This window comes from Ischnura elegans, chromosome 1 (assembly GCF_921293095.1).
Source record: "Ischnura elegans chromosome 1, ioIscEleg1.1, whole genome shotgun sequence".
Classification (NCBI taxonomy): Eukaryota; Metazoa; Arthropoda; class Insecta; order Odonata; family Coenagrionidae; genus Ischnura; species Ischnura elegans.
In genome coordinates, this window is record NC_060246.1 from 68,719,467 (window position 1) to 68,736,175 (window position 16,709).

At 41.2% G+C, this 16,709-nt stretch overlaps 1 protein-coding gene across 1 annotated transcript in view; it reads right to left on the minus strand.

Moving 5' to 3' along the window:
* The window catches only part of LOC124154362 (proline-rich protein 12), a 47,177-nt gene that overhangs the window by 24,365 nt on the left and 6,103 nt on the right, over window positions 1-16,709 (minus strand). Inside the window, exon 2 of the mRNA XM_046528080.1 lies at window positions 14,193-14,681. Within this exon, the coding sequence (XP_046384036.1) occupies window positions 14,193-14,681 (489 nt within the window). The remainder of the gene's footprint in view (window positions 1-14,192; window positions 14,682-16,709) is intronic.

The window sequence follows — 16,709 nt, forward strand, 5'->3', positions numbered from 1 at the left end:
CACAAAAACAGAACGGTACCCAATTGAAGGATTTTGGTGTAGTCATTCGGTCCAAGTCATTAACAACAGACGGTAAATCAAGAGTACTTGTAGCGAAAGCGGAAAATTTTCCAATGACGTATGTCCAAAACGTTCTCTAACAATCAGTAAAAGCGCAAAAATCCTCTTCTAAAATGATGGAGAAAACAAATACTACATATTCCGTACTGCGCTCTGACAATTACATCAAAAATGGGGAACCCTGGAAAACTTTTTAAGCCCTCTTATATACGCTCTTATTGATACTCCTAGATACTGCGAGCACTTTTTACTTTTTAAAGATCTATAAATAAAATAATTTATTGGAATTATCATGCAAATAACTCCTATGAGAGAAGGAAGAATTCAAATCAAGTGGCCTATATCCGTAGCTACTTCAAATTCCTAGAAACAGTCTCTCGGTGTCAATCGGGAAGTCTAACTTCATGACAACCACGTTAAATTCTCGAAATGGGCGAGAATAAAATATAAATGGATACTCTGTCTCGCGTGTCTCTCTGGACAGGCATTTTCTTTCGTTTAACGAGAGAGAGTGGGGACACGACCAATGAGCACAAGATAAGCAAAAGGTGTTAGGTGCTACTGCATTCCTTTCCACGAAATTATAAACGGATAATGTGATCGATTAAATCGATCCGCCTCCTTCCAAATCGATAATGTCCTTCCTCGAGGAAACTCGAGTGACAATAGCGAGGAGTATCCGACTTTTCCGAAGGAACTCACTCTTTTTCTCGCGTTCTGCCCATTTTCAAATTCCTCCCCGCACGCGCGATCACTACGACGGCGGGAAAGAGAATTATAATAAAACAAGGGCGAACGAGTCGGCGTCAAAAATGAGAGAAAGAGAAAAAAAGAGCACGTAAGGAGATGTGGGCGATATCTCACGAAACGTATCGTGAGTAGGGGAGGGGACGTGCGCAGGAGTGCGGGGAGAAGGGTGGACGAGAGGAGTGTGTGTCAATAGCATTCAGAGGAGAAAGAACTTATCTCGGGCTATTTTGCATATTTCATTTGCCTAATATCACCCAAAGTGCCACCGTTCAAAAATACCGAGTGAAAATCTTTGGCATGGTTATTTGTATATTTGAACGCTCCCACATTCGCAAGGCCGCTCAACGCTCAAAAGAATTTTATCGAGCATTATGACGCACGCGCTGAAATCCAGGGACTATTGAATCGTGTTGAAGAACAGAAATTTTTATGACCAACACACTATTATGAACATGAAATTGAGAAGAAATAATATAAAATTACCACCGACAGACTTCCTTAGAATTAGTGGACCTTTCCCATTCTGGGGAGAGAATACAGTAGAAAACTGATGAGTTTTTTTTCCCTACCAGGGAAAAACATCTCCTACTTTAAATTTTTCCACAAGCACGCTGACATTTTCAAAGGGTGGATAGGTATGTGATTCCATAATGATCAGCTAACGGCCCTAATATCGAGTTTTACCGATTCAAACGAAGTCTATTCATTAATAAAAAAATGGAGTCATAGTAAAATTGACGCACGAAATTCGAACAGGTGCTATTCAAAGGATACCCGTAGCCGTATTTCCAGGGATAGGTACTTTCGCAATGTAACTTCAAAACTCAATGAGATAATCCATCTAATTGTGAGAGTTAGTGATGGGTGAAACCAAAAGGCTTGACAGAATTCACCTTGATACCTTGAAGGAGATTTCATGATTTTCCAATTTTTTTTCCTCGCCAATCGTTTCACTCGTCAGTTAGCGCAAACAAATTGGATGCCCTAAGATGGTTCTAACATAAGCATAATAATAATAACTATGCTTACAGTTGTTATGTAAGAGTTTAAAGAAAAGGTTAGTGAAGAGTTTGATCTGGAGTGTAGCTCTCTACGGTGCGGAAACGTGGACACTAAGGAAAGAAGACGAGAGAAGATTGGAGGCATTCGAGATGTGGGTATGGAGAAGAATGGAGAGGGTGAAATGGACGGAGAGGAAAAGGAACGACGAAGTGCTGGACATGGTGGGTGAGGAGAGGCAGCTTTTAGATGAGATACGGAGGAGACAGAAGGTATGGATGGGAGGAGTACTTAGCGGGGAGGTGATGTTGAAAATGGCGTTAGAGGGTAGAATGTCAGGGAAACGAGGGAGGGGAAGGAGAAGAATAGGATTTTTAGATAGATTGAAAGAGAGTAGGCCTTACTGTGAGTTAAAGAAGGCAGTGCTGGAAGGAAAGGGAGGCTCCCAGATCACTTCTTGCGTACTCCATGGAAACCTACCTTAATCGGTAGAATACTATAATAATAATATAATAATGCTTACAGTTATTGGTTTCAACCGATAACCATTCAACGAATTAGCTTCAACCGTGAAAAGGCAATTGGATTTTACAAAGATATTCTCTAACTTAATACCTGTTTCACAATATTTTGAAACTAAAGATAATTCTGATAATTCAAGCAGGAGGAATACATTAAAACTATTACGGATATTACAAAGTCCCTTCGACATAGTTTCACTTCAATGCATATACGACAAAGGAAGCCGAAGTAAAACGCGACATTTTCGTGCATGTCTCTTTAACAGTTAAATGCATTTTTTACTATGTAATGACCCAGCAGCTTTGCGTGGGAGAATTCTCCCACGCCTAATAAATACGCAACACCTAGTAGAATTGCGCAATAGTGCCCACGAGATATCGTGACCGAGGCGAAAAATATTAAATATTTAGGCTCGATCGATGCGAGCACCTTACGTCCAAGTGCTTCATCGGCAAAGAGTGTTTCGTCCAAGTGTTACGGTTGAAATTTCGTTGAAAACGTAAGATATTTAAAAGCGATCTTTCCTTAAGTGACAAATGAGTGAAGCAAGAAATACTGCAGTAACTAATAGTTTTAACATTCCATTTAAGATACGGAAGCCTGAAAACCAATTTGAATAAGCATTTACGAAAACGCTGCCGTTCGTTTGAAAAGCCTGTGCGCATTCGTTCTCTTTTGAAGCCGATTCTCTCCATTGAATCCGCTTCAAAGGCTTTATGGAGTAGATAAGACCAACTCTAATGCTTATATCACCAACCAAATCTCTTTCTAGGAGAGAAAGAGAGAATTTTTTATCACGATTGAATCGAAAACAGCTCCAAATAAGCCTCATTACGCTCAATTCGAAACCTAATTGAGTTAAAGTCATGAATAAATGCTCGTGTTATTTAATATATAAATTTCACAGGCACACATAAATAAATAATTCTTTACTTTCTTTTAATATTTTACCTTAAAATAAAGCTATATTTCAATGCTTTGTATGAATTTTAATATTTTTGCTTGCATCAATCAATTGTTCAATCAAATAAGGTTACCTCTTTATTCACGGAATCGCTTTTTAATGACTAAAATTCAAGAAATAAATAAAAATACCAAAACGCCATCATAAGTACCGAACGAAATTAACGCAAAAGACACATTTCGCAACATAAAGTCACAATAATGGATATTAAAGATTTCAATGCATGAAGTTGGCTCTTACATTGCACTTAAAATCCGAAGCAAGAAGTAAAATATAATAATCACTCAAAAAGACTCTGCAGTGGGAAGAAACTCGGAGGCATACGTTGTTTGAGTTGATAAAATAAAAATGGATGAAGAGTGTGAAATTGGGTCAATGTTCATTTTTTAGCTGTATTATATTAGAAGTAATGTATTTAATGGATCGTTTGAAATTGGTTTATTGGGACAATGTTAAATTCTTAGCTATATGAGATTAGAATTAGTGTATTATTTTTACCATGGGTGTCTATTCTGTTTCTAAACTTTGTATTTGATAGATAGAAACTTGGTATATACACATTTGTCATTCATGTACATCTAATGCTGCCACCTGGCAATATCCTACTTGCAGCAATGTATAATAATAATTATAATAATAAAACACCATATTTTCTGCGATCATCAGCCGTGTTTAGTTTGCTTCAACTCTCTTTGTTTATCCTCACGCACCCTTCTTCGCGTTTGGCAAGCAAGCGGTCTGATAAAGCACCAAAAGGCCAATTTCTTCCCCTTGCTACGGGCGGACAATAACCCGACAGCCGTGCCATTATGGTCTCATTGTGAGAGTTTCCTCGGCAGCGAAGTTCGCGGGTCGTATCGGGGCGGGGGATCTTTCGTCGGGGCATTTTTCAGTCCCTCGGGTGCGGCACCCTAAAAAAAGGGGGCTTAATACCTCGGGCGAAAAGCGTCTCTGCAGACAAACACAATTTCCCAATTTGTTACTCGGCCATGTTGTACTTAAACTTTTCAGTAGCTCTAAGATATTTCTTGGAGTGTAGGTCAACGTATGTTATGCAAAAAAAATATAGCCAACGTGTCTGTTTATTTTAAACCATCATCAGGGCTATGAAAGAAAAAAAACATAAGAACAATATAAAATACAAAGATAACAAAGATATACAATATTTTTACATAAATACATGTTACGATAGCGTTTTTTACGATGGTATAATATAAAATATATATTTTTTCGTAGCCCTGACGATGGTTTAAAATAAACATAAACGTTGGCTATAACTTTTTTGCATAACATACGTTGACCTTCACTCAAAGAAATATTTTAACATGAATTAAACAAGGCCAAGATAAGGGGGGAAAAATAAGTAGCTCTAAGGTGACAATGTGTGCATTCAACAAGAGACATAGTTCGTTTTAGCATTGAATCTGGATAAAAATAGACTGAAAACTAACGTCTTTCCCTAGTGTTTCGCTAGTCTACATACTTTTGTTCAGATCCAATCCCAAAAATAAAGAAATGACGTAATTGCTTCATACTGCAATCCTGTTCGCCGAATACAAACATTATACATTACTTCATTTTTAAGTAAAGAGTAACAAAATTAAAAATGCTAACGAATCTTTTCGAGTTTTTTCGCTGATGTTTAAACGGCACTATCGGCAAATTTCAATATATCCCATGTATATTTTGTAAATTATACATTTCCCTTAAAAATGCAGTGTTACGTGAAGTTTTCGTGCAAAAATGAGAGGAAATGATGAAAGGTAATAATTTCGCACCTAGAGATGACACTTTGTGTTGAAACCTGAATCGTGTTAAAATTAAAATTATGAGTGAAAATCGCAAGATTTTTTTGGTTAATTTCCATCTTGGAAAAAATTCCACACAACTAATCCAGAAATAGCTCGGTTTCTTCTTTTTTTAATAAGGCGACCAATCGCCTTTAAAACTTTTCGAGCGTCACGATTTCCGCCGAGGCAGCGTGCCCCCTTAAGTGGCGGAAGCAAAGGAAGGAAGCGGACAGCACGGGTTAGACACGCATGGAGGAGTGGGGGTCACAACGGGAGCGCACGCGCAAGACACGGGCGCCCCTCCACACCTCCCGCTCGCGGCGCGGCACCCGCACTTCCTCCTCCCACCGCTGATGCCCTCCCCTCACACGACAGTACCCCCTCCTCGGCCCCATCTGCACCCCCCCTCCGAGAGCCCTGCATCTTTCTCTCCCCGCATCCTCCGCGTCTCCCTCCGCGTCAGTCGAGGATGCGGCACTCGGCCGTCGAGGTGCTCATCCCACGCTCGCCCTGCCACTGCACCACCGAGACCTCCGCATTCGCAGGACTGGTCGGTGAAATATCTTGAAAATATCGTCGGCGAAATACGGTGAAACCTCTGACATTAGGACAGTATTCAATTCCCCGGCAGAAGGATATGCATTTGTATAATAATAGAATCTCAAGTAAACGCACACTCCCACTTACGGTCAAGAACACTTTTAAGGCACAATTTCACTCTTTTATGGACACCATCGCCATAGGTTTTCTGAAAATCTTTCAAAAATGAAGAGGTTTTTAAAGAAAAGAATTCCATATGATTTTAGTTCTTACACGATAATAGTTGTGGGGCAATATATTAAGCGTAAAAATGAGGTTTTCTTTTTGTCACCTCCAACTTATTCTCGAAGACCGTTAGTGTCCGTAAATCAGAAGATTCACTGTGTATTAAAAATATCGTCGGTGAAAAGCTTAAATTGTGGTCTCTGCATAAATATCTTCAAAGAAAGTTTTTAGAGCTTCGTTAAAGGTTACTAAAATGAGTAAACAGAAGTGTTTAATAGCTGTAAGATAGAATTTGTCGGAAGACACTAGAAATTTTGAAGCTACGAGTTGGGTTTGGTTTGAAAGAGGAACTCATAAACATCTTTAAGCGTAATGCAGAGATTATCATTCAACTTCCGATATTTTTTCCGTCACATAAGGGGACATACAGCCGACCTGATTGGGTTCAAGAATGGGGTCGTTTACGTAGACTCGAATTCAAAATTCATTAAAGATTTTGGCAGACTGAAGAGAAAGATACGTTACGACAAAAAATATTCGTCATTCAGTTATTATCTCATTATTTTAACTTGCTTATTACGTGGAAGTTGCCGCTCGCTTATCATTAGTTGGTCATGAGTGTTCCGATTAAATAATTCTTTCAGGCTTGTGATTAAGGACGAACTATTTTTTTCAAGCAGTAATTCAATCACATTTAATTAATGCATCCAGATTTTGAAAGCATGCGTAACCATCAAGGTGTATATTCCCGTACCACCACGTAATGCTTTCTTCGTATGCATCTTACGTGATTCACCAACTATTGAGGGAATAAATAGCCCACAAGAGCAGTGGCGCAGCGAGGGGGGACTTTGGGGGATAAACCCTCCCCCCCAAGCGCTCAGAGAAATTTTTAAGTTAAATCTACTGTACTTAATTGCATTTATATTACTAATAGAATAGTGTAAAGATTTAAAATATATCCCTCAGAAAGCCGTAAAACTCACTATTTATCCAAAAATTTATCTGGGGAGGGCCCCCGCATCTCCCGCTTACCTTGGCGGGTATTCCATACCCCTAGACACCCCAGTATTAGTTGCTCCTAAAACCCCTCCTAGCCTTAATTCCTAGCTGCGCCCCTGGATAAAAGAGTTTAAAGAACAACGAACCACGTTAGACGGTCACATGCAAGGGAGGAGTAGCATAGTACCAGCGACCGGCTCAGTAAGACCGGAGAGTGTGACGTCCAAAATCTATCTGCGAAATGCTCGAGGTAGTCGAATTTTCGCCGGTAATACCGGGAGAACCAGGCGACGAATAGAAAAACGGAAAAAATGAATGATCTCCTTATTTTTTCGAACACCATCACAATCTGCACTAAGGAAAAATCGGTAAAATAGTCCATACTAACGACTACAGAAAACTAGAGTTAATCCAAATTATTGTACGTTGTGTTCCCATCAGCTCGGCTGTATATCTCCTTGTATAACGGTAAATATATCGGGAGTTGAATGATAATCTCTGAGTTACGCTGAAAGATTATTCCCATTGTACATTTCATAAAGTCCATGGATACTAACGGCTGACAATCATCCACATTGAGTAGAACTAGCCTTTTCATATTCCCTTTAATTTATCCGGCTGTTGATCAGTCATACCTCTTGTCACACTCCTACGTGGAGTATAATGCAAATAAATGGAGGCAATACAAATCCAGATTTCGCTGGGGAGATCCGTAGTACATAAAATCAGTTCATAAATCGTCCCTCCCAGCTACTTCCTTCCACGTTGATAGTTTCTTCTTTCATCTTATCAACCCCTGTCATGCCCTAAAGGCAATATGGGAGATGTTGAGGCCTTATCGTACCGAGAAGACGTCCGTAGAGCATATTAATATGCTTTGAACCAGGTAAGCAGCTTACATATTCCCTCCAGGCCCTCCGATCCCTAACTACACCCTCTTGACCTTTGACTCATGCCCTCCGCTGATTCCGAAACGCAACTTACCCTTTCTACTCACTAATACACCAACCACGTCCAATTTTTCCTCATTTTAGTCGGAGCTCTCAATAGCATTAACCAATGTGCGAGACTGAGAAAACATAATTTGTGACGTAATTTTGTGGATTATTTTAATATCACAAATTGAATAAACAAGCGCTTCACAAAGAAAAAGAGGAAATATTTTATTCCGACCTAATTTTGAGGCGAATTGAGAAAGAGATGAGTAAATAAGGCGTTTTGATGGGCTTCTCTGCATATCTTCATCAAGAAACGTATAGAATGGAGATAATTTAATGCTTACGAGAAAATTTTTTCTGCTACCTTTCCTGCAGCCGCATATGCAATGTAAACTTTAGGTGATCTTGTATATAATTGGATGTAGACAGTAAAAGCGAATGTCTGTAATATATTAATTAATTAAGTAAAAATATTAAGATGTGATTTTATTCTTTTCATATTTTAAGATAGCTCCACGAAAAAAATCTAAAATAAATATTTTCCCATCCTCGAAATTAATCATAGTAAATAGATTTTTAATGTTTTCTTAAAAAATCTCAAATGCCTTTCTCGTGCATCACTTGGAAACCAAATTGCGTAAATTCTCAATTCGTAATTCATCCAAAACCTCGCACTCCTTCATGACAGGGAAGAAATTTATCGTTGTCTGCAATTGAAAAGTAATTCCTTAAATTCAGTGGTAAACTCCAGTTTCAACTAAATTGATTCACAAATTTTAAGTATAACATTCTTAGGTGTATCAGGAACCGTACGAAAGTCTTCCACATGAGTCAAAACACTTTTTATAAGCTGTATGTCCTCTACTCCAATCAATCTATCAGGCTTAAGTATTATCACCCTCCAAATGATCAAACTGTGCTCAAATGCAATAATATGTATTCTGTTCGATAAAATCTTATCATTCGACAAAAAGACAATTCTTTGGAAGAGTAGCTTATACCACTCATTATAGTTGGCTATACGGTGTAGGTTGAACAAAATCTTGGTCAATCACGAAGGACGGAAATATTTATGAACTTCATTTTTAGTATGCTAAACTGCTTTTGTTCAAGTGATTAGGTTAGAAAAACATAAGTAAGATTTAATAAAAAGGCGAGAATACTGCCCTCAACTGGAAAATAATCCAACTGTGTTTTCTTTAGGTCGGCAGCTGAATAAAAAACAATTTTATTACTCTGAAATTCACAAAATTCCGATGAACCGCAGATGGTGTATGAAATGAAAGAGGTTTAAACAATCGTAAATGTGTGATTTCACACGTCAGAGTTGCTTGAAGCATGAGGATTGGACCGAAATCTCTTCCTTAAAACCGTTCAGGCTGAAGAGAGAGGTTCGGTTTTTTGCTGACGAAGAAGGTCCGGCCTTTTTTTGTGAAGAATGAAGAAAATAACTCCCTAAATGTGATTCCCAAGGATTCGCTGAGAATATATAGGTTGAAAACTTGGCAAGCGATCGTTGTTGGCATGCCAACATCTCATTCTTTATTGAACCCGTATTATATTCCTTTTGGAATCAACGTATCAATGCGTGTAGGAAACTTGTGCCAGGAATAATTAAAATCTAGAGTGCATTCGTACAAACAGATGATGGAAAAAAAACCAAGGGAACCATAAAATGTAGGAATCAGCTTTCTGACTCTGTTAAGTCCAACTCAAGTGTCACCACCAGATCTCGTTCAAATTTTGCAAGGTTATAGAAAATAGACACCCATGAAGTCTAGATTTTGTTCCCGCTGCCAAAGTTCAATACTTTTCGAGATATTAGCGACGGAAAGTTAGAGGGGAGAACCGCTAATGTATACCAACAAATATCACAACAAAACACCGTCAGTACTCAGCAATAAGGGGCCATTGTTGCGCTGCGGGTTGCATTTTTTCTACGTTATATTACACTAGCTTTCTTGTTTGTCCTTCCGGGAAACATTTTGCAACTCAAATTTCGACCTTTTCCTGATTACCTATAGCGCTGAAATTTACAGGATAGGTCAGAAGTGGATGACAATGAAATTTTCTTACTCTTTTACCACGATCGGAACAGTATTTCGCGAAATATTTAGAAATAAAAATTAAATCTGGAGTTCCAAAAATGGTCACCGAAATTCAAGCGCTGCAATTATTTCCTGGTACTTTCCGTCGTTAATATTTCGGAAAGTATTACGCGTTGGCAGCTGAAATAAAAACTACACTTCATGGATATCAATTTCCTATCGCATAGCATAATTTGAACGTGATGAGGTGGCGACCCTTGAAGGACTTCCCTTGTAAGTCAACAATCGTAAGATTATTTTACGCAGCAATCTATTCCTCTCTCCTCTCTGCTAGCCTTTTTATAGCGACATATTTCATCCCTTTTACATCCTAAATAATCTATACTATTAACTTATCCCTTAATTATGGTCTTCTAGAGGCCATTAGGTTTCATGATAAAGCCGAGTTGTCCCGTCTTCTCCTTCGGGTATTTAGTAAACCTCTGCTTTCTCCCATTCTTCAAAACACATTGCTTCATTGCTTACTCGGTCTATCCGGTCAAAAGGAAACCCTTCTCCTCTTATTTTGCTGAATTCGCATTATGTTAGTTTCAGAAACGCAGAAATTTGCGGTGGAAACTTGGGCCACGAATGGTGTAAATCTGGAGTGCACTCATTTAAACACAGTCAAAGATGGAATGGAAGATGAAATAACCGCAAGAACCTTAACATGAAAAAATAAAAAAAACCATCTCCGTCGAGGTCACACACTGGGAAGAAATGCAAACTCTCGTAGTGATTTTTTCAATGATAATTTATCCGATAAATCAATAAATTAACTTGAGGAAGTTAACTGAATCAACCTAGGCCATTCAAAATAGATGTATCGCACTTATTCACATATTTTCATTAATTTCTCCAGAGATTCTCTCAAAGTGATCACAATACAGACAGTTTCCGCTCATATTATTTCGCTTTCAATTTTATTTTTTAAATTGCCCACCCAACCGCTTAGGCAGAATAATAAACAACTTGACGCCATCTCCAAATGAAATGAAAATAATGCTCGACTATAAAACCTAAAGAATTACGGCATCAACCTAATTCACGATGTGTTCGACAGCCGAAGATGGACGAATTTACACGATGGAAAAAGAAAAGAAAACACCTCCTCCTAGCGGCAATCACGTCGACATCTCATTCAGTTCGAAGTTGTGAGCTCCCATTTCACGTAGACGGATCATTTCACCGAGTCGGCCGCACCGATATCGCGCTCCTCCGCCTCCCGGACCGACACGCCTTTGGGGGGAACCGTGCGCACTTCGGCCTTCGTGCCGTTAAAGGGAGGTGGACGAGGAGGAACATTTCCTCCTCCCGGGATATCGCTTCCCTTCCGGATTTTACACACTGCACGGACCACTCACACAAACACACGTGAACCCATTCTGGCCTACCTTCCCCGGGGCACTTTCCAAAGAGGGAACTAGTTTCGCTTCCCAGTCAGGGCGCATTCATGTCATTGAGTCGGAGCATAAAAGGTTATAGGATGGGACGGGGCTTGGGATGGGTTGAGGAGACTTTATAAGGTTCCCTCCTCGCGCCCTTTTCAAAGGGAGCTCATGTGGAGGGAGGGTGTGGGGAAGATAAAATAAAAGAGGAAGCTCGTGCTTTATTTACCCACAAAAATCCATGGTTCTCACACGCCGAGGAAGTGGGACAGGGAAACACACACAAAGGCATGTCGAGTTAACTCCTTCTCTTCCCTAGCGGTAACAACGCACCTGTGTAGCCGGGCACGCGTTCAAAAAAAAAGCAGCCTACCATCCAGCGTCATTGGCGGATTTTGGGTTTTCCTGCAGATGTTTCTTCGAAAAACTTCTATAAATCCCCCGAGGTAAATGTTTTTCGAATGCCATTTTTGTTCTCTCATAAGTGGAAAATCGCGCATCACAACGCAAGCCATTTGGTAAGGTAATTGCACCTAAATTCAATTTAAAACCCATCAAAGTAACATTTCATATAAATTATTAATATGTTACTTATTCCAAAACCACCGATAACAGCACATATTGCCCTTTTACACAGCGGTTTTCAACAAGATAAAAATTACACGTACACGAACAACCATGCCCCGGATGGGGGTAACCTACCCAGGCGGGATTCGAACCCGCGACAACGCCAGGCGAGGACTTCATACCATTACCACCGCATCTGGCAAAGATCACCATGCTACTATTTGAATCTTTAAGTTTTTCCAAAAAGAAAACTGCCGTTACATAGTAATTTTTAACTTGTTTTCATGCCTGTATCGTGTCAACGGCGAATGTTAATGGCAATTGGCATCCCATTCATTTATCGACAACCAATTTTTAGTATTTCCGCAAATTTTCAAGTTCCTACCTGGAAAAACATAATTTTCTTTTTTGTCCCACCTTTTCTTCGCATTGAACTCCCCGTGCGTCATCCCTGGAGCACTGCTCTTCCCCACTCCACATCGTCCTTCGTTCACTCCCTACCCCAGCTCTCGTCCACTTCCTGAATTACACCTCGTAAAAAGGCGTAATAAACGCGGCTTTAAGAGGGAGACTGAGCGAGGATGAGTGGATGGGAGGACGAACGGAAGATAGGAACGGCGTATCGAGGGATCGCAAAGCGGGATGCTGGGACACCGCTTAAGGGGACCATCTCCTCGGCGTGAAGCGCCACTGCAGTTCATCACCACGGATTCCCTTTTCGAAGCTTTATATGTTGGTGATCAAAATTTTTCACTTTACCACACGAAAGTATTAACTTGTTCTGCCATTACGAGGTAGTTCTCACATACTGCAGACGCTGAGGAAGAATTTACTTAAAATCCGCGTTTGTTTCTTGTTTTTCAACATTCTTCCATGCAGTTTCAGTTCTCTAAAAGTAGGAAATCGCCTAATATTTGCACGTTAACGCATTAAAATTGCCGTCATAGATATGAATCATCAGTCTCGAAAAGTAGGAAATCGCGTAACATTTGCACGCAATTGCGTAATATTTGCACGTAATCGCGTAATAATTGCTGTCATAGATATGAATAATCAGTGTTCCACCTACGACTATGTGCCTCGTTATATTCTCCAGACTTTTCACACGGCAATAGGGGGAAAAAACTCGAAATATTCCTTGATTTATTCTGTACTATACATTCATATTATAAATATTGAATAATGTTAATGCCTAGACAGGGGACCAATCGCAGATATTTATTTTCGAGCGCGCCGCTTTCCTCAGAGGTAGTGTGCCCCCTTAAAGGGGAGATCGGAGAAGCTGCGGTGTGGTTATATCGCTCTCCTCCACCTGCAAACTCCTCATTCCCCTCTCCCAACCTCGCCTGCACTCCCGCATTCAACGGAACCTCACACTTTTCCTTTACACACTAACAAGCAAACTAACAAGACGAAAAATCATGCATGCCAAAACATGCAAAATCACACACACACAAGTTCCCACCTGTCCTCCTAAAAGACCAAAAAGTGGAAATGCTCACGGTCATAAGCATATCAAATAAACACCCTTGGCCCCTCAATGAGCTGTGGACACAAATAACGCCCTCTACCTGCAAATTTCGGCTAACATGCAGTAAAATGAGAGCTAATTTGTAAAAATGACAATAAATAATTTAGAAATTGTACTTTTTGGCTATGTTAGGTGCATTGATTTCTCACATTGTTACTGTCACTTAACTTTTTTATGTTGTGAAGATTAATAATATTATTTACTACCCTCCTCCCTCCATCGCATAAATCGGGAATATACTTATAAAAATGATGAAACTAAATCTCAGACAATATCCACTTAAAATGTTTTTCACCATAAAAACCAAAGCCGATAAATCATTTCATTAAGGGTCACTATCTTACCCCTTTGAATCATCATTAGTCTTTACTGGAGCGAACCAGAACTTTAGGACGGCTACAAGTCAGGATTAAAGCAACATAATATGAAGGTTAATGCTAAAAAGTCATCATTAAACGGACCGTAAAAGGTTCAAAGCGTCCCACTCCAAAAACACACAAAAATGGACCGTAGTAGCACATCGGAAAACCGCTTTCGCCCCTCCACAGCCGCATTACCCACACCTCCCCTCCCTCCCTCCCTTCCTTCCTCCCTCCACTCCCACACACCTCCCCTCCTATCCACACACATGCGCTCACATGCAAACACGCGCGATCACACACGCGGGGACAAATCCTCCCCCCTCCCCTTCCCTCCCCCATTCAAACACACATATAATACACACACACACTACAGCATGCATCGAAAAACACCCTCTCCCCCCACTACCCCCGCCAAACCTCCCCGCTCTCCCCTGAAAAGCTTCACTCTCCCTCCGGTATAAACCCACTCGCACACCGACCGTGACCCCCGCTGGAAGGAATCGATCCAAGCTGGCCACGGGAATGATGAAGCAGTCTCGGTCCAGGGCCGCGAGGCTGAGGACGGTCCCCGCGCCTCCGCCACCGCCTCCGCCGCCGAAGCTCACTTGCTTGCCGCCGCCGCCGCCGTAGGGGCCGCGGCCCTCCTCGTCGTCCAGCATGCCGGAGACGGGCGGCGGGAGGACCAGGGGGGGCGTCGGGGGCCGGGGACGAGCCCCGCCGCCCCCGGCCTGATGGGGGTCCTCGCCCCCCTTGGGCTTCCGCCGCTTGCCCCCGCCGCCCACCTGCGAACGCGGAGAAGGTGCGAGGGAAAAGAAAGGGGGTTGTGCAGACAAGGTTAAAGGATTGGGGAGACAGCGGGGCGCCGGCAGATGCACGTGGAACGGCGATGGGAAAGGATGGCGGTTGGGAGAGATGGAAGCAAAAGGAACGGATGATGGAATTGATAAATAAGGAATTTGAGAAGGTAAAAAGAAGTAATATCGGTTCGTGAAAAGGCGTTAGAATAGGATGACGGAGACGTCGTAAGGCGCCAATAGACACACATGGAATGGCGAAGGGACGCGTGAGAAGGAGGCGAAGTCGATTGGAAGAAGAACAGCGGAGGGTGGAGAGACATGATGGTGGATAATAGACCACAAAGCGAGAGACAAAAGTGATGTAGACGAGTTGAGAGGATTGGGGGATTCGCGAGGCGTCCGAAGACGCACATGGGACATCGATGGGAAACGAAAAAATGGGGAAGTCGATGAGAAGTGTCGGAGGGTGAAAGTGAAGATTAATAGATCAGGGTGGACGGGAAACGGGAGGTAGAAGACGGACGGAGAAAAGCATAGCTCACGAGGTAAAAGTATTAGGAGGACCGCGAGGCGCCCGAAGACACAGTTGGAATAGCGACAGGTCGCACGATAAGGGTGGGAAGTTGATGTGAAGGGATAGGAGCAAGAGGAATAGCAGAGTATAAATTTGGTAAATAAGGAATAAAGGTGGACAGGAAACCCCAAAGCGAGAAGAAGAGTTCCCAAAAGGATATGGGAAGGAGGATCAAAGAGAAGATGGAAGAGAGAGAAGATAAGTCGATTTTTTTAAGGAAAGGAGCACAAAAGCACAATACAATCATTCCCATATCGATTTTACGCGGCGTGGGCAGGAAGAGAGGGGAAAAGGAAGGAGGGCGAGGAAGAGGAAGGAGGAGGCGAGAGAGGGAAAACCGTGTCCGGCCCGAGGCGAAGAACAATGTCTAAGGCGAACGCCACCACGTATGCACCCACACAAGCACACGAAAGAACACCGTCAACATCGAAAATTCAAAGTTTCAAAATCCCCAGCAAACTCTATTTCGTGACCAGATGGTACCTTTTTTGCTAATCCCAACATGAATCTGTTCCAACAATTCCAACTCTATATCCCGTAAATACGGATACATAGTGAGGATTTTTCTGTTAAGAAATCTAGAAAGTTATCACATCATTAGCACAAACGTGTGACCAAACGATGCCGCTTTTTCTAACCCCAATCACTTGCTGTACCCATTCATGCGTCTACCAGTAAGATGGCCAAAATCGCGTTAGCGCGACTATACACGATACAGCGGGGGTTATTTGATGAAAAATTTCCCTTGTTTCCAGTGATAATTTCTCGGGTGCGGCTTTTCATTTTCTGTGTATTAATAAAAACATAAGGACATATATTTTAGATTTTTTCTTTCAATTACGGCAAAATTCATCAATTTTCAAAATCAATTTTCATTTACGAATCCTAGATGGTGGTAATATATTTACAATGGGAATAAATTTCTCAAGAATATAATACTCCCCCGAGTATATTACATGAGATGGCAGAATAGAATACTATCAACACCCCTATCCCGTTCCATTTTTAAACTGAGGTGCACTTTCTATTGTATGAATGAATTATTTGCGGTTTCATCGCTTGACCCCAAGAAGAGACAACGTGGGGTTTGTCTCCAAGGCCTCGAGTCCCAAGCGGTGACAAAGATGTGAATGAATCATGCGTACGGCCTTGAGTGGTGAACGGATCTCAAAGTTCTATTTTTAAGCAATGCCCTCCAGATTATATTTAGAATTTAAAGAAAAGACTACGAAAAATAGAGTGGATGCGAGACAAAAATAATGCAATTAAATGATTTAATTTATGAATGAACTTCTATCAATGAAAGTCGGTAGATATCGCGAGTAATATGAATTTACTTATATCAACATCCGCGGGAGGACTAGACAGATCGCCAATTAGTCGGTAGAAATATCGGCGGTCTTTCAAGCACAGAAATACTTTCAGTTATTTTCTCGAGCCATCTGTGCCGTCAATAAGGAAAGACGGTTTATTTTGGATGATTCTTCGGACCAAGGACGGACAGCATTTTGGCTTCATCCCCGATCCGGAAGCTCAATCCAAATTAACTCACACGAATTCCTCCCCTTAAGTGACTTTTGAACGCGAAAGCCACGCGACTATTTTTACGCAAG